Source organism: Mesoplodon mirus (genome assembly GCF_964341445.2).
Source record: "Mesoplodon mirus genome assembly, chromosome: 2".
NCBI classification, from domain to species: domain Eukaryota; kingdom Metazoa; phylum Chordata; class Mammalia; order Artiodactyla; family Ziphiidae; genus Mesoplodon; species Mesoplodon mirus.
The window spans coordinates 57,382,583-57,405,742 of record NC_138977.1 but is presented as its reverse complement, the minus strand read 5'-3'; the positions used below and the strand labels follow the sequence as shown (position 1 = coordinate 57,405,742).

The 23,160-nt window shown below is 40.3% G+C and overlaps 1 protein-coding gene across 1 annotated transcript; it reads right to left on the bottom strand.

The window, feature by feature from the left end:
• Positions 1 to 234: 234 nt before the first annotated feature.
• On the bottom strand, positions 235 to 17,704 carry SRGN (serglycin). Its single transcript, XM_082610984.1, has 3 exons — positions 17,563 to 17,704; positions 7,025 to 7,172; positions 235 to 1,142 (listed from the first exon to the last, which is right to left on the bottom strand). Exons 1-3 carry the CDS (start codon positions 17,636 to 17,638, stop codon positions 911 to 913), a joined length of 456 nt encoding a protein of 151 aa, XP_082467110.1. The 5' UTR covers positions 17,639 to 17,704; the 3' UTR covers positions 235 to 910.
• Between the last annotated feature and the right edge of the window lie 5,456 nt (positions 17,705 to 23,160).

Below are 23,160 nucleotides of genomic sequence, written 5' to 3'. Positions count from 1 at the left end.
TTTCAGAATTAAGGGGAACAGAGATGAGTATAGTATAGCCTTCAAGAAGAGGAAGTGTTTGGACAAGAGTAACCCTCTCTGTAGCATGATTGTTTTCTTCATCTGCTAGTTAACAGGATTTGATTCCAGTTACAAAATTTGGTCTCACTGTAAAATAACTTTACAGATATTTTGTTGATGGGAATCTAGAAACATTTGAACAAGTAATTACTTCATGAACAAGGGAGCCCAGACAGCTTGACCCTTTGATTATACTTCTGCTTTAATAGAGTAATGTTTGAAACTACATAGATATCCAGGAAAAAAAGTAAAGCAGTATGAGGTATTGAGAGCACAGTGGTGCTTGAATCTGGGTGTTGAGTTTCTAATTGCGACACAGCAATCACACTTGTAGGCAACTGCTGCCCACTAGCTCTGCGAACACTTGCAGTGGTACTGTTGGAGCAGTTGACTTCGCACTGTAAAACACGCCAAACACCCACTCTGTACATTCACTGCATGTTTCATCTGTGTTTTTTCACCGAAAAAAGAGGCATATCTAGATTTCATAATCAGAGTCAGCTTCCTGAAGATTTAGATATGAAATAGTGCCTGTCCATTTGTTTCTCAAACTAAATATTTTAAGAACAGTATAATTTATTCTTTAAAGCAATTTTGTACATATGTGGAGTCTAGTTAACTTCATAGTCATGTTGTTGAATACGATACAAAAGAAATGCAGGTATTTTCCAGGACATTAGGATAGAAAAAGGAGGCTTTAAGAATTCATAAGAAAAAAATATATATAATAAAACTTAAACTTCCTTTTCAGATGTTTTAAATTTTCTATAAAGCTTTTTGTCCTCAAATTAATCATTTAACCATGGCACACAAATACATTGCCTGGCGTCAAGGTGGGAAACCCTCTCTTTTATATAGTAAAATCCTCTTCTGGTCCATCCTGACCCAAGTCCTGGCTGTCTGAGGACAAATTTCTCTCCAGAGACCTAAGGTTGTAATAAAAAGCATCGTTTTCTTCTGCTGGTTGGTATTCCTGTTCAATTTCACGTAGGAAGCCACTTCCAGAGCCACTTCCAGAGCCTGATCCTGAAAAGTCCTCAGAAAGAGGGAAGACATCATTCAAGTTCGTGGATTTCATCATTCTGAAGCAAGACAGAAAAATGGAAAAGAAACATTAAAGTTTGAGACATGAAAAGATAATCATAATAAATTTTTTAAGATATGAATGTAAATGTAGCCAGTCAGTTGCTCAAATTTTAAGTGAAAAGTTTCCCAGTTATTTAATGTTTTAAAACAAAAAATAAGTCAGACCTTTCCACATATTTACAATACTTACTGTATCTAACTCGTTGCCTTTATCAGTTCCACATCTACTCATTGCAGATGCATATAAAATGCGAATTTTCTTATCACTAACATAGCAATCCTATATTTGGAGTTTACTTAAGGGGTTATTTATTTTTTACAGAAAAGATCCCATTTTTACACTTTCTCCCACTGAAGAAAGGACACACAAGTAAGTTAGCCTAGATATATATTTTTCCTATTTTAAAAATTCTGCAAAATCTCTAATAACTTCACAGGGCTTCAACAAAGCTCATGCTTAAGGAATTCTTTGTAACAAGTCAAGCATTATATTTTCCAGCATGTTAACATTCAGTCTCCTCCCCACAAATAAGTGCATTCATTCAACTGGGTTCAGTGGGATAGTTTGAAGTCCACTCAGCACCAAAGGACCAGAGCAATGATGCCACCCATCAGTGGCAGAATAAGGCAACGAAGTATCAGGGACAAAAGTTGAGTTTCATAGCCTATGGGTCATTTTCTGCATGAAAGTAATAAACCACAGGCCATACAACAGATCAGAGTTTCCTTCATGCCTGCATTCAATAAATATCGAATATCTGATCCCTGTTCTGAGTGCCTGGGATAGAATGGGGACTGATAGATGAGGTCCCTGCTCAGAGGTTTATAACTTTGGCGGGGAGACAGACAATAAAAAGTGAATAAGCAAATCAGGAAAATATTAGGTGCGGCTAAATGTTATGCAGAGAAAGTGGAATAATGTAATAGAGGGTGACCTGCTGGATGGTTTAGGCTGCGGGGTCAGGGAAAAGGAATCAGAACTGGAAACAGATTTGGTAGTTTCTCCCCCTCCCCCCCCCCGTCTCTGTCTCTGTCTCTCTCACACACACACACACAGTATTTAAAGCCATGGAACAGGATGAATTCACCCCAAAAAGGCATGCAGATACAAAAGCAGCCCACGACAGAGCTAGGGCCACCCCAACATATTAAATATTAACCACAGGAGAAAGAACAGCCAGGGAAGTAGAAGGAAACCTAAGACAAGGTAGGACCATGGAAGCCCAGAGAAAAAAGTATTTCAGAGGAACGGTGGTCAACTGTTTTTGAAGGCAACTGAGAAGTCACGTGGGAATTCCCTGGCGGTTCAGTGGTTAGGACTCTGCACTTCAGTGCCAAGGGTGCAGGCTCAATCCCTAGCCGGGAAACTAAGATCCCACAAGCCATGTGGCACAGGAAAAAAATAAAAGAGAAGTCAAGTAAGCTAAACAGAGAGAAGTAACCAGCAGATGTGTCAACAGGAAATAATTGTGACCTATTTGGTTTCTGTTTTTATTCTTTTGGATCACCATTCTCCCTATCCCTTCTTGCCTCCCTCCCTCCTAAACATGTACAATAACTATGACTGCTACAAACTTGTATATAGTTTTTGGATCAAATAACATGAGGAGGTGGGGGACCATTAAAAATTGGGACTCCTGCTCTCCTTTGCTTTGTAAATTCAGAAGTCAGGGGTGGGAAAGAGGGATAGTTAAAATGTTTTAAAAACTTTAAGCTCCCTCGGAACTTTTACCAGTGTAGAGGAAAATAAAAAAGAACTTAAATTGGGAATTCCCTGGCAGTCCAGTGGTTAGGACTCCACGCTTTCACTGCCGAGGGCCCAGGTTCAATTAAAAAAAAAAAAAGTTAAATTTAAAAAAAAAGTAAGTGCTTCTACCAAGCACTCTGGGTGAAGGTAGAACCAGAAGGGGTTGAGGAGATAGTAAGCATCGGCAACCCTATCAGGAAGTGTTACTGTGAAGAGGAGCAGAGAATGGGGCAACAGCTGGAAAGGATGCAGAGTCAAAGAGGGGATTTTACCTAAATGTAGGAGATACTAGAGAATGTCTGCATACTGATGAGAAGAAGATGCTGGGTTCAGAGGGTTAACTGCAGAATTAAAGTCCTGGAGAAGGTGCATGGGGATAGGATGCCCTGCACAAAGAGGGGTGGCCTTAGAAGCTGCCACAGTCATAGTACAGTCAAGAAACTTACCTAAATATTTAAGACGGAATTGCTTACACATGAGGTGGAAGAGAAGCAAAGCCAAATAGGGAATAATAAGGAAACCCAGAGATGAGGACCAGCAAGAAAATATTTCCCTCGCTGGGCTAGAGGGGCAGTGGAGGAGGTGGTACTACCTAAGCCCAGGGACCAAGAGCATCTGGTGGAAGCTGAAGCCATGGATGAGACACAGCCTTGCCAGAGGTGCCACCCAAGGCAGGAATGAGAAGAAACATCCTTGTCTCTCCCTGCCTCCCACGCTGACCAGTCTCCCTTTCAGGCATCCCACTGGCCAAACTCAGCCACAGATCTGGGAGCCTGAGAAATGCAGACCATAGGGATCAGCCCTCACCACCCCCACCCAATGCAGAGCAGGGAGATGGAAGGAGAAGAAATGGATCTGAGAGCAAAAGTGTCCAAGACCGTCACTGAAGCAGGGGCTGTGCATCCATGTTAACAGGAGTGTCAGAGCAAGAAGGAAAGTCGCTGGCTGAGGAAAGGGAAGATCCTAGAGATGTTTTTATTTATTTTTAGTTGAGGTAGAGTTGATTTACAATATTATATACATTTCAGGTGTACAACAGTGATTCACAATTTTAAAGGTTATATTCCATTTATAGTTATTATAAAATATTGGCTATATTCCCTGTGTTGTACAATACATCCTTGTAGATTATTTATTTATTTTTATTTATTTATTTTTGGCTGCGATGGGGCTTCCTCGCTGTGCGTGGACTTTCTATAGTTGGGGCGAGCCGGGGCTACTCTTCGTTGCGGTGCGCGGGCTTCTCATTGCGGTGGCTTCTCTTGTTGCAGAGCACAGGCTCTAGGCGCACAGGCTCAGTAGTTGTGGCACACGGGCTTAGTTGCTCTGCGGCATGTGGGATCTTCCCGGGCCAGGGATCAAACCCGCGTCCCCTGCATTGGCAGGCGGATTCTGAACCACTGCGCCACCAGGAAAGCCCGATTATTTATTTTATTCACAGTAGTTTGTACCTCTTAATCCCCTGCCCCTAGCTTGCCCCTCTCCCTTCCTTCTCCCCACTGGTAACCACTGGTTTGTTCTCTATATCTGTGTGTCTGTTTCTTTTTTGTTATATTCACAAGTTTGGTTTTTTTTTTTAGATTCCACATATAAATGATATCATACAGTATTTGTCTTCTCTGACTTATTTCACTAAGCATAATACCTCCAAGTCCATCCATGTTGCTGCAAATGGCAAAATTTCGTTCTTTTTTATGGCTGAGTAGCATTCCAATGTGTGTGTGTGTATCACATCTTCTTTATCCATTCACCTACTGATGGACACTTAGATTGATTCCATATCTTGGCTATTATAAATAATGCTGCTATGAACATTGGGGAACATATATCTTTTCAAATTAGTGTTTTCATTTTCTTTGGATATATACCCAGGAGTACAATTGCAGGATCATATGGTAACTCTATTTTTAGTTTTCTGAGGAACCTCCACACTGTTTTGTACAGTGGTTGCACCAATTTACATTCCCATTAGCAATGTACAAGGGTCCTCTTTTTTCTACATCCTCGCCAGCAATTTGTTATTTGTGATCTTTTTGATGACAGCCATTCTGACAGGTGGGATGTGATATTCACTGTGGTTTTAATTTGCATTTCTCTGGTGATTAGCGATGTTGAGCATCTTTTCACGTGCCTGTTGTCTAACTGGATGTCTTCTTTGGAAAAATGTCTATTCAGATCTTCTGCCCAGTTTTTAATCGGGATGTTTGTTTTTTTGATGTTGAGTTGTATGAGCTGTTTATATACTTTAGATATTAACCCCTTATTAGTCATATCATTTGCAATTATTTTCTCCCATTCAGTAAGTTGTCCTTTTGTTTGTCGATGGTTTCCCTTGCTGTGCAAAAGCTTTTAAGTTTAATTAGGTCCCATTTGTTTATTTTTGCTTTTGTTTCCTTTGCCTTAGGACACGGATCCAAAAAAATATTGCTACAATTTATGTCAAAGAGTGTGGAAGATCATACAGATTTGAGGAAGGAAGAAATAGTGTAAAATACTTGTTTTGGAGGACTTGCATTGTTCCTCTAATATCTTAGATTTAAATGAATTACTGTTGAAATCCGTGACTTAAAATAATGGAGGATGCTGTAATATCACGTTCAAGCTTTATGCCATGGACCTAAAAGCACAGGGTTGCAGAGTTGCATTTTGAGGATGGTGATGATATAATTTCAGTGATGAAGGGGGTTACCAGGATCCCCAAAGTGATGATAGGCTTACCTGGTTTGGGCATGATGATTTACGTGGCTTTCAGGGGAGTGATTTTCTATTTAAGCCTGAAGATGAAAACTTTATGATAATTCTTTTCATAATGTACCTTTGCTACATATAATTTTGATATTCATTGAAATAATGGGTTTTAATACAATTCAATTTTTGTTACTTATGAATTCCTATTGGATCTTTTTTGCAAGTATAAGGCAGGTTTTATTTGATCAAGAAGAGTTTTGGACGTATGGACACCAAGGGAGGAAGCGGGGGGGGATGAATTGGGAGATTGCGGTTGACATTTATACACTAATATGTATAAAATAGATAATTAATAAGAACCTGCTGTATAAAACATAAATTAATTTAATTTTTAAAAAGGAGTTTTGACTTTTTTTTATGAGTCATGGACACTTATTCTTCCTTTCCCTAATTTCTTTTTTTTTTATCACTACTATCTAAACGGAACATTTTTATCACCCCTCAAAAATCTTGTACCTAATAGCAGTCACTCTTTATTCCTCCCTCCCTCACAGCCCCTGGCAACCACTACTCTATTTCTGTCTCTGTGGATTTGCCTATTCTGGACATTTCACATAAATGGAATCATACAATATGTGGCTTTTTGTGTCTGGTTTCCTTCACGTTGCATAATGTTTTCAGGATTCATCCATGTTATAGCATTTATCAGTACCTCCTTCTTTCTTGTGGCCAAATAATATTCCACTTAAGGGATGTACCACATTTTGTTTATCCATTCAGGTGATAGACTCCTATTGGATTTTAATATAAATATACAATGTGCTCTATTTACATTAATAAAATAATGTTCAATCATTTTCAATACCTATTGGTGAAAAATATTCAATTTTTGTTTCTGCCACAAGAAAAAGACCTTGCAAAAGTGTAGGTGAATAGGGACTTCCCTGGTGGTGCAGTGGTTAAGAATCCGCCTGCCAGTGCAGGAGATACGGGTTCTATCTCTGGTCTGGGAAGATCCCACATGCCGCAGAGCAGCTAAGCCCGCCTCCACAACTACTCAGCCCGCATGCCTAGAGTCCATGCTCCGCAACAAAAGAAACCACCACAATGAGAAGCCCGCACACTGCAATGAAGAGTAGCCCCCGCTCTCAGCAACTAGAGAAAGCCCGCGCGCAGCAACGAAGACCCAACGCAGCCAAAAATAAATAAATTTTTAAAAATAAATAAAATTCTTAAAAAAGTAGGTGAATCATGTATTCTTGTGCATCTCATATACCAGTAAATACAGTACAGTTTTACCCTGTGCTGTGCAGTGAAAACCTAACCATGGAACCTAACCATGGAAGCAAGAGCCTGAAGAAAAACACTCTTGGCAACCCTCCCACCTCCGTGCCAAGATCTCAGCAGCGGATGATGAAAGTAAAATCAAGAATTTCCACTTACGAAAAAGGGTCAGTCCTTGGAGATAGGATTCTGTTGGATTCACCTGGAAGTAGATCGAACTCTGGTCCCTTTTCACCAATGCAGTTTGCAGAATTGCTGTCAGGGTTGCAGCGTACCCACTGGTATCTGGCTCTCCGCACAGGAGAACCTGCCCAAACAAGGAACCCACGTGGTCAATAAATGTCTCTTACACAGCTTCTAATCACTCTGTCCCTAAGAAATTTTTAATTAAATAGATTCTAAATTTGGTAGGTAAGGTGTGGACAGGTTTTATTAATATCATTAATATCACAGGAGCACCCACTATTTGCTAGCCCTTTATGCACACCATTTATCCTTCTCACAACACCCCTCTAAAGTAGCCTAGAGTTTAAGGTTAGAACAGGCTTTGGCAATTAGCTGCCTGGAGTGAAGTCCCAGCTCTGCTACTGGTGAGCTGTGAAACCTTAACTTCCCCAAGACCCCACCAGAAAACTGAGGTACTAAGAGTGTCTCTTTTTCATAAGCTGGTAACAAAAATTGAATGAGAAAATGCATGTAAAGATCTTAACATAGTGCCAGGTACACAGTAAACACTTGATAATGTTAACTATCATTATCTTTGTACTATTATTTCCGTTTTATACAAAGGAACACTGAGGCTGCACAGGTACTAAGTAGAGGACCCAGGATTCAAACCTGTATCTGACCCCGAATCCTGCCTGTTCTGGTAGAGATGAGTCGAATCATGCTCAGAAAGGTTAAGGAATGTACCAATTAGTGCCCGAGATACTACAGAGCCCTAGTTCTTTAGGGCCATTCTTGGGTATTGAAAATAAATTCTTGGGTATTCTTGGGAATGAAAAGTAGGTTAAAAACTTGGCCTCTTTCTTTGCCCTCACATCTAGTCAGATTTCAAAAATCAAGGCTCCTCTATTCACAAAAGCTGGTCTGTCGCAGTCTCTTAATGTCTATGCAAAAGGCTCCATATCTTGTGTTAAGAGGTTATATAGGCGATCCCTTATTAATTCATGAAATAAATTCTTCCTTCCTCAGTCCAGCAAGGATGGAGGCCTGGTGGTGAGAAATACTTCACCACCCTTCCAAAGGTTCATCTCCCCACCTCAAGTACAAACCTGATTCACACAAGTGCAACTAATAATAACCTAACCTGAAGGGGCACATCTAAAATTCTTGAAAAGCAGGAAAGGTAGTTTTGTTAAGGGAATCACCGACCGAAACCACCTGCCCTGGCCAGGCATGAGAGTAACCACTTGCATGAGTTGTCTTACAACAGGAGGTCCTGGTAAGGAAGGACCTTACCACTGACAAGCTACCACCAATGGGAAGAATTCAGGAAAGGTCAAAAGGAGAGAAGAGACACCAGTCCATATGTCCTACCAACCTTCCAGAATCCTTCTCACTGGAATCTGTCTTGGCTGAGAGATGCCCTTGCCACCAGGAAGGACCCTGAGTCAGAATGATTGGCCAGAGACAAGCCGGAAACTAACCCCATTAACATAAAACCTGAGACTGCGAGCCACATGAGAGCAGTTCTCCTGGGTTCCCTTACCCTGCTGCTCTCCACCCGGGTGCCCCTTCCCAATAAAGTCTCTTGCTTTGTCAGCACATGTGTCTCCTTGGACAATTCATTTCTAAGTGTTAGACAAGAGCCCATTCTCAGGCCCTGGAAGGGGTCCCCCTTCCTGCAACAGTTTTAAAGCCCAGCGCGTTATTGTTCTGTACAGATTGAGATGCACATGATGACAACTATTTATGAAAGCAAAATAAACTAAAATGAAAAACAGTGTTGTGGATAATCACTGCAATGTTTTTTGCGATAGCGAAGATTAGAAAATTAAATGTTAATGAATTCAGGCACAGCCTACAGTACTATACAGCTCTTAGAAGAATGAGGCAGTTCTCTGGGTGCTGATATAGAATCATTTCCAAGGGGTGCGTGTGTGTGTTGTTGTTGTTTTTGGCCACGCTATGTGGCTTGCAAGAACTCAGTTCCCCGACCAAGGATTCGAACTACTGGACCGCCAGGGAATTCCCTCCAAGGTATATTATTAAGTTAAGAAAAGTAAAGAACACTATGAATTGTTTGTTACCATTTGTGTGTGTTTGTGTTTTTTCACACTATATTTACATATATGCTTACATGCACAGAACATCTCTGAAAAGATATACAGCAAACTGATCATCTTTGTGGAGGGAGTTGGTGGCTGGAAGACAGTGGAAGGAAGAGCATTGACTTTTCACTGCATATCCTTTTGAACCCTTAGATTTTTGAGCCATATGTATGTATTATCTATTCAAAATTATTTTTATTTTTTGACAGCTTTCTTAAGGTGGACTTGACATTCAATAAGCTGTGCACGTTTAAAGTGCACAATTTGTTTCGACAAATGGATACACCATGGAACCATCACCACAATCAAGGGTATGAACATATTCAACATCCCCCAGAGTTTCCTTGTGCCCCTTTGTGATCCTGCCCTTCTCCCTCCCTCCTCCTGACTCCCCCCAGCCCCCCTCAACCATCAATCTAGTTACTGTCGTTATAAATTAGTTTGCATTTTCTAGAATTTTATGTAAATGGATACAGCAACTTTTCAATGGTTTCCTGACTTTAACTCAGGTTCTAGAGGGCTCTCTACCTTTTATAGTACTCTCTCCTAGAAATGGAGAGTTTATTTAGATATTCCTTACATCTAGACTGCTTTTGTTGCAATTTTTAATAACATTTATCTTAGAGAAGGAATATATATTCATTATAGAAAATTTTGAAAAATGTAGCAAACAAAAAAATTTACTCCTAATCTCATTACCCAGCCCTCCCAAAGACCATAAGTTCTGGAGTTTTGCTTTTTTTCCCTCTGGGTATCTGTATTTCTAGGAGAGTATGCACAAGTTGTGTCCTGTTCTCAACTATCAGAGGTTGAAAAGTGAAGCCTCTACTGAGGTCAAATTCACTTTACATCTTAATGGGATGGCCAAGGACTTTGTTCTTAAAAAATTGCAGAACCACAGAACTTTTGCAAAATGTCCTCTTTCCTCATGAATCTCTATTATGTCTGTTTACACTCAACTTTGTCCTAGCTAATATTTCTGATTAATTTTATAAATACAGCATTGCTAAGTTATTAGTAACATCATTAAGATATACATTATATACATATATATATGGAGAGAGAGAGAGAGGGAAAATATGTAAAGAATTCATGATGCTGTTCACCTTAGTATTATTTAAAATAGGGAAACAGGAAATAACTAAACAAGAGAATATACTCAGATTAATTATGAGGCATTCATATGAGAGAATATTAAACAAATGGGAAAAAAGCAATAGTTATGGAAAAGACTATGTAGCATCATAGGAAAATCTATGTTCAAAAATGAGTTTTAAAAAAGCAGAGGGAGGGCCTCCCTGGTGGCGCAGTGGTTGAGAGTCCGCCTGCCGATGCAGGGGATACGGGTTCGTGCCCCGGTCTGGGAGGATCCCATATGCCGCGGAGTGGCTGGGCCCGTGAGCCATGGCCGCTGGGCCTGCGCGTCCGGAGCCTGTGCTCCGCAACGGGGGAGGCCACAACAGTGAGAGGCCCGCATACCGCAAAAAAAAAAAAAAAAAAAAAAAAAAAGCAGAGGGGACTTCCCTGGTGGTCCAGTGGTTAAGAATCCGCCTTCCAATGCAGGGGACTCAGGTTCGATCCCTGGTCAGGGAACTAAGATCCCATGTGCTGCAGGGCAACTAAGCCCACGTGCCGCAACTATGAGCCCACAAGCCATAACTAGACAGCCCTTGCACCACAACTACTGAGCCCGCGCGTGCTGGAGCCTTTGCGCCACCACTAGAGAGGAGTCTGTGTGCCACACGACAGATCCTGTGTGCTGCAACTAAAACCTGATACAACCAAAAATAAATAAATATTTTTTAAAAAGCAGAATACCACTCTATGCATAATAGTTGTTAATGTAACTACATAAATAGATATCGGGGGGGTGAGGAATGGGAGGAAATACACAGAAATAACTATAGTGGTAGACTCTGGTGTTTTTTTTTTTTCTCACTTTGTTTTCTAAATTGCTGTAATAAACAATATTCTTTTAAAAATATAAACAAAGACTCTAATGTAGAAAGTAAATGTTCTCCCATTGTTTTCCTTCTTTCTTTCTGTCTGTCTTACTTTCATTCATTCTTTCTTTTAGAACTACTTACTATTCTATCACAATCTTCCCCATAGTTCCTGAATATAGCTTACAGTTTCTGGTCTGGGACGCTAGTCATCCAGAATGGGTTAGCTCTGTCACTGCTTGGAGGCTGGAGGTAAGGCTTGACATCAACTTGTGATGTCAAGTTGACATCACAATGTCTCCCCCTTACTAGCTGTGTAAACTTAACCTCCCTGTACCTCAATTTCCTCATCCATAAAATGGGGACAATAGTAGCTCTAATAATGACATATAAATATTAGGCCGTAGAATAGTACCTAACACCATGGTCAGAGCTCTTTTTTTTCTTTTTTTTTTTGCGGTACGTGGGCCTCTCACTGTTGTGGCCTCTCTCGTTTCGGAGCACAGGCTCCGGACGCGCAGGCTCAGTGGCCATGGCTCACGGGCCCAGCTGCTCCGTGGCATGTGGGATCTTCCCGGACCGGGGCACGAACCCATGTCCCCTACATCGGCAGGCGGACTCTCAACCACTGCGCCACCAGGGAAGCCCAGAGCTCTTTATTTATTTAAATTAATCTCTCCCTTTTCTTTTCTTTCTTTTTTTTTAACATTTATTTGTTTATTTATTTTGGCTGCACTGAGTCTTGGTTGCGGCACACAGGATTTTCATTGTGCCATGCGGGATCTTTGTTGCAGCATGTGGACTTCTTAGTTGTGGCATGTGAACTCTTAGTTGACACAGGCATAGGAGATCTAGTTCCCCAACCAGGGATCGAACCCGGGCCCCTTGCATTGGGAGCACGGAATCTTAACCAGTGGACCACCAGGAAAGTCCCGTCAGAGCTCTTTAAATGCTAGTTTCTCTGATGAGGAGAAGGATGACAATGACCTATTGACCTATCTCTGATAGTGAACAGCTTGTAGAGAGACCAAATTTAAATTCCTGTTCCACCACAGTATCCCATAATAGTATCCCAAAGAGTTCCTGTTTAAACAAGATAAAAGTATCTGAAACATCTAGCACAAGCCTTTGCACATGGTAGGTATTTAATACATTTTAGCTCCTTCTCCTCTGATTCCTGAAGAAGCTTGAGCTTGGCATCTACTGAATTGTTACTTAGAAGCGTCATCATTGTGAGTCAGGTAAAAATTCAACATCTGCTCCAGCAGAGGGCAATGTCTTCACACCCCATGCCGTCTAGACCAGCACGGTCCAATAGAAACAAGAGAAACCATCCGTACACGTATGGATGTTACAACAGCCATATTTTAAAAAATAAAAAAGAGGTGACATTAATTTGAAAATATTTTACTTAAATATATTCAAATATTGTCACAACATAATCAATATAAGTTATTAATGGATATTTTACAATTTTTTTCATCCTAAGATTTCAAATCTGGTGTGTATTTTGCACTTACACCATACTTCATTTTGGACTCGCCACGATTCACACATTTCAAGTGTTTAGTAGCCACAAGAAGCCCGCGGCTACCATTTCAGACAGAGCAGGTCTAGACATTCTTCTCTACTGTCGTGGATGGCTGAATATCAAACCAAGTAAGTGCTTGCATAGATAGGAAGTTAAACAGAAAAGTAAAACTAATAGTTTAATGAGGAAGCAGCATCTAAGTGAAAGATCTCATCTTTTCACTGGTGTAAGAAACACAACTCTGGTAAATTAGAAAACTTCTAAAATACAAATTCCCTCTAGAGTTTAGAATCTCAGCTTTTAAAATTTATAAAGAGGGGTTTCTTTTTTGGGGTGATGAAAATGTTCTAAAATAGACTATGGTGATGGTTGCACATATCTGTGAATATACTAGAAAACCATCGATGTACACTTTAAATGGGTGAATTGTATGGTATATGAAATCTATCTCAATAAAGCTGTTCCAAAATTTATAAAGAAATCAAAGATAGAAGTCCACCTCCCCCATAGAAATGTTTATCTAGTTTGGGACTGGTGATTTTATTTTTTTAATTAAAAAAAGTTTTATTGGTATGTATGTAACATAGCACACAATCACTCTTCTAAAATGTAAAATTCACTGGTTTTTAGCATATTCATAGGTATGTGCAACTATCACCACAAATTTAGAACAATTTCATCATCAAAGAGAAATCCCCTATCCTTTAGCTAGCCAGCTCCTGTATCTCATGCTTCTCATCCCCAAGTAACCACTAACTAATCTACTTTTTATCTCTATATTTTTAAGCAAGTTGGATGTTTCATATAAATAAAATCATATTAGGTGTTTTCTTAATATTTATTTATTTATTTTTATTTTTGGCTGAGTCGGGACTTAGCTGCGGCACGCAGGATTTTTCACTGAGGCACACGGGCTTCTCTCTCTAGTTGTGGTGGGCAGGCTCCAGAGTATGTGGGCTTAGTTGCTCCACGGCATGTGGGATCTTAGTTCCCCGACCAGGGATCGAACCCACCTCCTCTGCATTGGAAGGCAGATTCTTAACCACTGGACCACCAGGGAAGTCCCGAGGTGGGTTTTTTTTTAAGTATAGTTGACCTAATATACTATGTTAGTTTCAGGTGCATAACATAGTGGTCCTGTATTGCTATACATTATAAAATGATCAACACACTGGGGATTTTAAATCTGCTTTAAAATAAAGAACACGGGGGCTTCCCTGGTGGTGCAGTGGTTGAGAGTCCGCCAGCCGATGCAGGGGACACAGGTTCGTGCCCCGGTCCGGGAAGATCCCACATGCCATGGAGCGGCTGGGCCCGTGAGCCATGGCCGCTGAGCCTGCGCGTCTGGAGCCTGTGCTCCGCAACGGGAGAGGCTACCACAGTGAGAGGCCCACGTACCGCAAAAAAAAAAAAAAAAATTAAAATAAATAAAGAAAGAACACGGTTACAGATACCAAGTTCCTGACATATTTATTGAAGGGTGTTGGCAGAATGTGAAAATTCAACAGTTCCAGCCCCCGATGTGTGGGAGTATCTTGATTCTATCTTGCTTGAGAGAAATCTTAAGATTACCGTAATTTAAAAAACAAAAGGGAATATGCTCATGGACAGAAAAATTATCTTCCTAAGAGGCCCCACTTACAGATCTCCTGTTTAATTTTGTGGTGGATTCAAGGGAGAAGAATGTTTTTTATTTACAATCACTTCCCTCACTGCCCACACCGCCCTTTCTCTGTCTGTCTCTGTCTCTCTCTGTCTCAGTCTTTGCCCCTATTTCTTTCACACATACACACAGAGTCACTAGTCCTGCTTTAGCAAATACTTTCTATAAGTAAACATTACCAGAGCAAATAACTTACCCCAGTAATATCGTATTGTAATATCAATTTTTCCCCAACATCATCTCAATTTACTAATTTCCTATTCTTAATGGAGACTTGCTGCAAGTGTGCTAGAAAAATTTAAGCAGAAACTGCCATGTTGTGGGGAGGGGGGAGGGAGACCATTTCGTTCATTGTTTGGTGGCATTCAAACAGACATCACCATCTAAGCTGGAGCTGCTTCCTACTGGCTAATCAGTTCCACAAGATGAATAAATTTCCCCCACCCTTGCATGGTTTGACAAGCTATAAAAAGTTCCAAGTTTACTTTCAATTTCTCCTTCTCTGTCCCTCAACTCAGTGGTTTTTGTAGCAAGGGCTAGAGTCAAAGCAAGGTTGTTTTAAATAAAGAAAATCTCTAATCCACCTAGAATACAGCTAAATTGCAGTAGAAAGTTAACTCTGAACTTTAAATCAGATGACCAGCTCTGCCATTAATTAGTTGTAATGGGCCTTGGGCAAGTCTGATAAATTTTTTGCAAGAGGCTGATGTAAAGAGCAAGTGAGATGATGAATGTAAGACCCAAGTTTCCCCTCTATAAATTGGTGTTAATTCCTCCTCCCAGGGAATGTGATGATCGTTTACCCGAGAATGGATGTGAATCACTTTACAATCAAACAGCAGTGCACATAGGTGGAATCAATATCATTATCGTGATCTCAGAGGCAGTGTAGAGTGGAAACATAGTCTGGCAATGACCCCCTTGGCCACACCTGCTCAAGGATTTTCCATTTTCCCTCTTTATGGGCATCTTTTAAAAAGAGAGGCAGTAAAAGAGTAAGAGTCACCTCATCAATTGATGAGTAAGGCCTCATCAATAATCCCCTGGAGCTCTACATTAAATTGATTAGCCCACTGTCCTCTCCAGGGTCTCCCACACATTGCCAAACTTCCTTCTCTTTGCACTTGGTAGACATACTTTTACAGCATGTCTTTACTTCAGCTTCGCTTATAGTCACTGATATGGGCTGAATTGTATCCCTCCAATTCAATGTGTTGAAGTTCTAACCCCCAGTACCTCAGAATGGGACTGTATTTGGAGATAGGGCCTTGAAAGAGATAATTAAGACATAATGAGCTCATGCAGATGAGCCCTAATCCAGTATGACTGGTTTCCTTATAAGAAGAGGAGATTGGGACATAGACACACACAAAGAACCATGTAAAGACAGAGACAAGACGGCCATCTACAAGCTGAGGAGAGAAGCTTCAGAATGAAACTAACCCTGCTGACACCTTGATCTTGGACTTCTAGCCTCCAGAACTGTGAGGAAATAAATTCCTGTTGTTTAAGCCACCCAGTCTGTGGTACTTTGTTATGGCAGCCTTAGCAAACTAATACAATAACCTAAGATGTTTTGTTTCAGTTAAAACCAGCCAAAAGCCTAGTGCAGTTGATCAGTTCAGTCAAATCAATGGGTTAAGAAAAAAAATTTTTTTAAGTGGGGAAAGAATGCTACAGAATCATATCTGGCATCACATAGAAGTATGATGAAATAGTGACCTCTCTGCAGCCTTGAGCTGATGTCACTCACACACGCAGCTGTGGGTGGACATCTATTTCCCTTCTTATTCAGATGTGAACATTAACCCTTGATTCCAGTACCAACTGCACTTCTCCTTTGGAAACTCCCTAGTTTTTCAGTCCATTCATTCTCTCTTTTTTGGTTCCTTTCCCGACATAGAGCTAAACCTACCTGGTGATGACATAAATACTAGTACTTTATAAAGTGTTATGATAGTTTCTTCACTACATTCTGAAGAATACCTATTACATAAAGAATGCTTTTGTTTTCATTTTAGTTTTCCCTATTGAATCTTAGTGGGGAATGTGACATTTCTGGGAAATTTTGAAGATGTAAAGACTCACAGAGCTCTGGTCAGGGTGAACCCAGCAGCAACAGGTCACTCAAGTCTGTGCTACAAACATGGACCTGACTGCCTGGATCTTGTCAGAACACATGAGGGAATTATTTCATCAAGCTGAAGGTTTTCCCTAAAAGATGCAAGTAAAGCCTGTTCCTTACATTCAACAATGTTTTATACCTTAAAAAATAAATAGACTAATGGAAAAGTTTCAGCAACATTATTTGCTGGTTTTTTCTTCAATAATTGCATAACAAGAAGAAAGTAATTTTATAAATTTCCAATACATAATGAATGTATCTGAGATCATGTGTACCATTTCATTTCCACCAGAAGTAAAAACAAGAGAACTAGAAGTAACTTCGAAGAAACAAATCCAGGATATGTGCAATCACCATGACTCAATATTTCCTTTACGATTTGGAGGAACTTTAGTTTTTCTACTATAAATTCTCCCATCTACTTATCAGGCCATGACTTTCTGCCTTATTCAGACATGATCACTTATTTACCAAAGGAGAAGAAATTGTATTTTTCCTACAAATTGATTGTTTTCATTTTCTTAGTCATTAAAGGTTTTAAGTTGTTTCATTCTGACTAAACAACCCTAAATGATAGACCTAATAAGAAATTTCCATATGTGATGTTTCTCTGAGCAACAAAACAATTACTAAAATTCTTTGGCCTCTCTTTAAAATCTGAGATGGTTTTCATTAACTATGTCTAAATATAATTGAATTTTCACTAAGAACCAAGTTTAAAAAAGGAGAAAAAATACACGCAAATTTACTCTGATTTTAAAAATAGTATTTCCCAGTATCACAATAATTATGACACTACCATATTATGTTAAGACTTGGGATTGATGCAGACACTTAGGGGTAGGTCATTTTCTATATTCCTTTCGTAAGCATTTAAAAATGTATAAACCATTTTCATCTGACAATAAAATAGTACATTTCAATCATTTTAAGAACTTATAAGGCCACACCTGCCTCAGAGTTTAACTTTTTTTGGTACCAAACTTAACCAATCTCACACTAAGGAGTTCAGCTACCCCAAATCCTTTTTTTTTTTCTTCTTCTTTTTTTGGCCTCCTTTCCCACAGTATAATACATTCCGTATACGAACGAATATAAACATTTGTGTGGACCCCAGGGCTTACAAGGAAGATTATAAGGGGACAAGATTCCTGGGTCTTACCTTGAACTGAAGAACCCAAAATCAGGATGAAGGCGAGAGCCAGGACAAGCCTACTGTACTGGAGGAGCACCTGCATGGTGACCAACTTGCTTCAGCTTCACCGTCTGCACGCCAACCTCACGACAGGGAAGTGTAGCAGGGTGCTCTCTGTCCCTTTTAGAAAAGGTTCCAAAACCTCAAACCCTGCCCAGAACACACGTCACAGTTTCCTGAACAAATAGAAAGAAATCCACATCAAACCCCAGAAAGATTTAGAAAAAAAAAAAAAAGGCAGAAAAATAACTATTCATACCCATTATGAAACTGCAGTGGACTCTCCCCAGGTCTGCTTTTTCAAAAGTTTTGTTGTTTGCCACTTGCTGAGTAGAATCAGCATTCAGGACACTTTGTTTTTTCTTTCTTCAGGTAACAATCTAAACACGAGATTGCTAACATTAAGAGCCCACTGCACAGTTGATGAGATAAGGGAGCTAGATGCTGCCATGCTGCCTTTTCATCACTGATGCCCTTCAACATAAAATATTTTTAATTTTCTTTTTCATCAGGAGTAGCATAACTCACTGAGCCAAGCTCAAGAAGTAAAGCTTCAAAGCTGAGTTTTAATCTACAAGAAAGTGTTGTCAGATTTCAAAATGAGCGGTTTCTTCTTATTGGACTCAGTTTCTCCCACTGGCTCACCAGCTTTCCCTCTGCCTCAAGAATCTAGTGAGGATTTCCGGTTACAAAGAACTGGGTGAAACAGAAAAATGATTTTGCAGTCCTCTGCTCCTTCACACCGAGTATTTCTTATGATTTCATAAGAAATACTTTCATTTTTTTCTCCTGGTAAAACTTTTCAACTTGACTTTTGGTCTTCTGGCCTTGAATAAGCCGGAAATCAAAAACAAGGGGAGGTTGTCCTGTCAGTGGGCTGCTGGACCTCAGAAAATACAAAAAAACAAAGTGAAGGAACAGCATTTTCCCCATGTCCTGGGGATTGTGTGCTGACTGAGGCCTGAGGAACACGAGGTAGAGGCTCCTTATTAAAGTCACATAATAAAAACAACAGTTTATCACACGCCCTTGTCCTTGGGGCATGTACTTTTCCCCTACTTCCAGTCAAGATTCAACCTCTCTCCATTTCAACACATCTAACCCTGCAATGCCCACTTTCCATTTTCATCCTCACTCTGGCCTGTCCTTTGACAGGAGGGAGGAGTTTCCCTTCCCTTGTTCTCGCCTTCCTGCTGATTCCTTTACCATTTCCTGCTAAGGACGGGCCTCAGGATCTAATCGCTGAGTAGCTGTGGTGCAAGTCGACAAAGGCTACAAAGAATGCACATTTTGACCCTCCTCAGAACCAGCTGGACGTGTGTCCGGGGACTCCTCCAAGTGCAGTAACCAACTCCCAAACTCACAAACCCAGTGAGTTCCCCACCATGGAATATTGGTTTCAGCTTGAAATAACAACCCTTATCTTTGGTCCCTTTTAATCCTATCCCCCAATTTAAAACCCTGGCACGAAAACAATAATCCCTGTCAATAGCTTCAACAAGGCTGCTGCAACATCTCAGATCTGATTAGAGCTTGTGCTTTAAAATGGTAATTTCGGAGGCTCTTCCCATTTGAGTACTTTATTTTTTTAATTCTCTGGGTCGTGGTGATATTTTTAAAAACATTTGCAGCATTCATAAGCATTTACCCTGCTTCTGCTACACTGACAACCAAGTTTCTTTTTCCAAACAGTCTTCCTCCAGCTTCATTTCCCTAGTCCTCTTCAAACTGTGGATGAGCAGGACGTATCCCTAAACCTCAACCTCTCTACAACAAGTTTTCAGTATTTTTAAAAGACAAATTCCATGCTAGACTTAGTCCTTCATTCACCAGGCAACCTTAGATGCACCTACTTTACTTCACATTCAGTTGATTTGCCTGTAAAATGGGTATCCTTAAGCCTTAATGGTCATCCTGGAACAGGACAGAAATCAGTTCCTTGTTGTCTAAAAGTGTAACTACCCCCCTGCCCCAAAGCAATGTAAACATTGCCTTTCACCAGCTATTGGTATCAGGGTGGCCTTTGGAAAAGGGGGATCTGTTTGGAGCACTTGAACCTTCCCAGAATTACGAGTCAGCAGAACAGTTCTTAAGACAAATTGAGGTTGTCAGAGGAGATACTGAGGGCAGCACAAAACTACTCCAAGGAATGGCTCCAAGGCTCAGTTCTTTTTTAAAGCTCCCAATTTAAAGATTCTGCCACTCAGCAGCCTCTGGGGCTTTCTTGGCTGCTCACTGAGAAGGTCTTAACTCTGAACTGGGCACTGCACAAAAAACCCCAAACAAACAGGAAGTAGATCCTGTGCCAAATCTATATTATGTCTCTGGAGGCTAAAAGAATGAATTTTCCAATAATTTTTTATTTTTAGAACTGGAAGAGACCTTAGAAATCATCTACCTCACCCACTCAGGTGGGAAAAGAACAAGCCCAGAAAGGTTACAGGACTTGCAGCTGGTCGCACAGCTGGTGAGTGGCAAAACCAGGTCTAGAACTCAGGTTTCCTAGTTCAAAGTCCAGAGACAGAGGAAGAATGAGGAAGAAACAAGATTAAGATTTGTAATCATCAGAAGTCTTCCTTTTAGTCTTTTTGGTCTTTAGAGGTATGTTCTGAAATATTCCTGTTTAGAATGATAAAATGACTGGAATTTGCTTCAGAATAATGCAGTTTGAGGAGGGGGCAATGAGAGAGGTATAGCAGTGGGCTGCTGATTGCTGAAGCTGAACAATGGGAAAAGTGGGGGCTCATTATACTAGTCTCCCTACCTTAATATATTTTTTGGAATTTCCATAATAAGACACTTTAAAAAATCAACCTTTTAAAAAGGTATGTTTATCTTATTTGGAGTCCATATAAATAAGAAAACATCTTCTGACTTAAAAGAGGACTTTTAAGGAAAGTCCAGGAAAAAAAATAATTCTTTTCTTTAAAAAGCCACTTCTTTATTCTTGGATCTCAGTCATCCTTTGAGTTTCCCATTCTTTCGGTTCTATTCTCATTCCTACCCCCCCCCCCGCCTTTAGTGCATGGGAAGACGGTATCTAAGACATAAAAGTATCTTGATGCTTCTGGTACAATGCGAACAGCTACCACTGTGTTCTTAGACCTCTCACCAAGTATCAGTGGATGGGTACCCATAGGATGAGTGCCCTGGGAGAGGGCACAGGCTCACAGGCATCCCCAGGAGCTCTTTTCCTTGATCTAGCCTTCTCATCACTGTAGCCACATATCCAGTTTCCCAGGAGCAGGTGCCCCTTGTTGAAGGTTTCCACAGTCCTACTCCAGAAGCTGCCCCAGGTGTTGCCAAGTACATAAAAGTTTGGGAACTTGGGGCTTCCCTGGTGGAGCAGTGGTTGAGGATCGCCTGCCAATGCAGGGGACGCAGGTTCGATCCGTGGTCCAGGAAGATACCGCATGCTGCAGAGCAACTAAGCCCGTGCGCCACAACTACTGAGCCTGTGCCCTAAAGCCCGCGAGCCACAACTACTGAGCCCACGTGCCATAGCTACTGAAGCCCGCACGCCTAGAGCCCATGCTCTAGAGAAGCACCGCAGTGAGGAGCCCGCGCACCACAAGGAAGAGTAGCCCCCGCTTGCTGCAACCAGAGAAAGCCCGCACGCAGCAACAAAGACCCAACGCAGCCAGAAACAATAAATAAATAAAATAAAATAATAAAATAAATAAATTTATTTTAAAAAAGTTTGGGAACTTGAGTGTTTTAGTCTTGGACTGGAGATAGGGGAGGGGAAGGACCCCCCTCCTCCCATAGTTTGGATCTACAATTTGACAAGAAGAAAAACAAGGGGCAGTGTGTATGTAGGAAATCTCTGTACCTTCTGCTCAACTTTGCTGTGAACCTAAAACTGCTCTAAAAAATAAATTCTATTTTTAAAAAGAGGCATAAAAGAACTTCTCAAATACTAACTAGAGTCTAGTAGAATATGACATTCCAATTCCAAAATTATAGGGCTTTGAAGAACCAGAAGTTGCAATGGAACTTGCTGAATATTATTGATATAAATAACTGGGAACAGGGGGATGTGTTACTTTTCTTGGGAATATTTTCACAGGGATCAAAAATACTGGAAACAAATCTCTTAGGAAATATTTTAGACATGAGGGAATGGGAGCAGACACATGGTTAGGGGGAATAAGACCATCTGAAAATGAATCAAGAAAGGAGCTCCTTATTTGACTTCCTAAGTCTTATCTTTTTCCTAAGACATACTATCTATCAATACTATTCTAAATCTTATTATCTTTATTAAATTATATTTTTGTATTAAAAATTAATAAATGCTTACTATGGAAAAGTGGGCAGTTGAGGAATGGCAAAGGGGGACTTAAAGGAAAGTACAAATCCCTTATCACCTTCCATCCAGAGATTAGCACTGCCATGTCCTGCCTTTGGTAATTCAGGTAGCACATACCTCTTGCTTGCACACTGGGATCCCACTCATCTCCTCTTACGGCTTTTATTTTACACCTTACCCTGTGGCACTACCTGGCCCCACGAGGGTCCCCAGAACTAACTTTGATGTTGATTCCAGCCAATTCTATAACCCACCCATCAATTCACCACCCGAAGACTCTGAGCTCCCTCTGCAGACTAGCAAACTATCCAAGTTCCCAAACTCAGTATTTCCTAGGCTTCACAACCAACTTCACTCCTACTCCCCAAAACACACACATACTGAAATTCCACTCACTTAACTACAATTATATTTAAGGTTATTGATTACTAAGGAAGAGAGAGGTTCTTGCCCCTTAATTTGTAACCACAGAACATCAACCAGATCTTCAATGGCCTATTGATTTCAATCTTCTGAGGAGGACCACATTTACCAGTTAAGTTACTACACTTTAGTTGGTTCTTATTTTTTGCCAGACTCTAGGTTCCTTTTTTTTGGCTGGGGTCAGGGTCGGGGGGGCGGGGTGGTCCTTGGTAACAAACATGAAAAATGAACAAAATCTCTTAGTTAAATGCTTTTTAGAAGCTTCACCATTTGGTCACAGTTATTACATTGAAGTAGTGAAAATTTTTCTCATGGGAATCTTAACTTTTAACCCCCACTAAAGAATGAAAAGATACTGCCTACTCTCCATCCAAAGAGATAGAATCCACTGCTCAAATCAGTTGCTCTTCGGACCTCAATGATACACTCTACATTTGATGACTTTTTATCTGATGACATCTCCAAATGGACTAAACTTCTAGATGAGGTTAGCATGTTTCTGTACATTCCCATAAGGCAATGAATGAATGGATAAATGAATGAAATCTGTATTGAATACTTCTATTTTGTTGTATGTGCTAGTCTTATCTTCACACCTAGATTATTCCAAGGATATAGTTTTGACTGTTATAGAATATAATGAGCTCAAATAACTGTTGCTTTCCAAAAAGTTAACAGTGGTGCTTTCTAGACAGTAGGATGACAAATGTTTCTCCTTTATCCTTTCTAGACTATGCCAAATTTTGTAGAATAAAATTATGTATCATATTAGTAATCAAGGAAAAAACAATAAAAAATATATTATTTAGTTAGTTATGTTTGGCTGCATT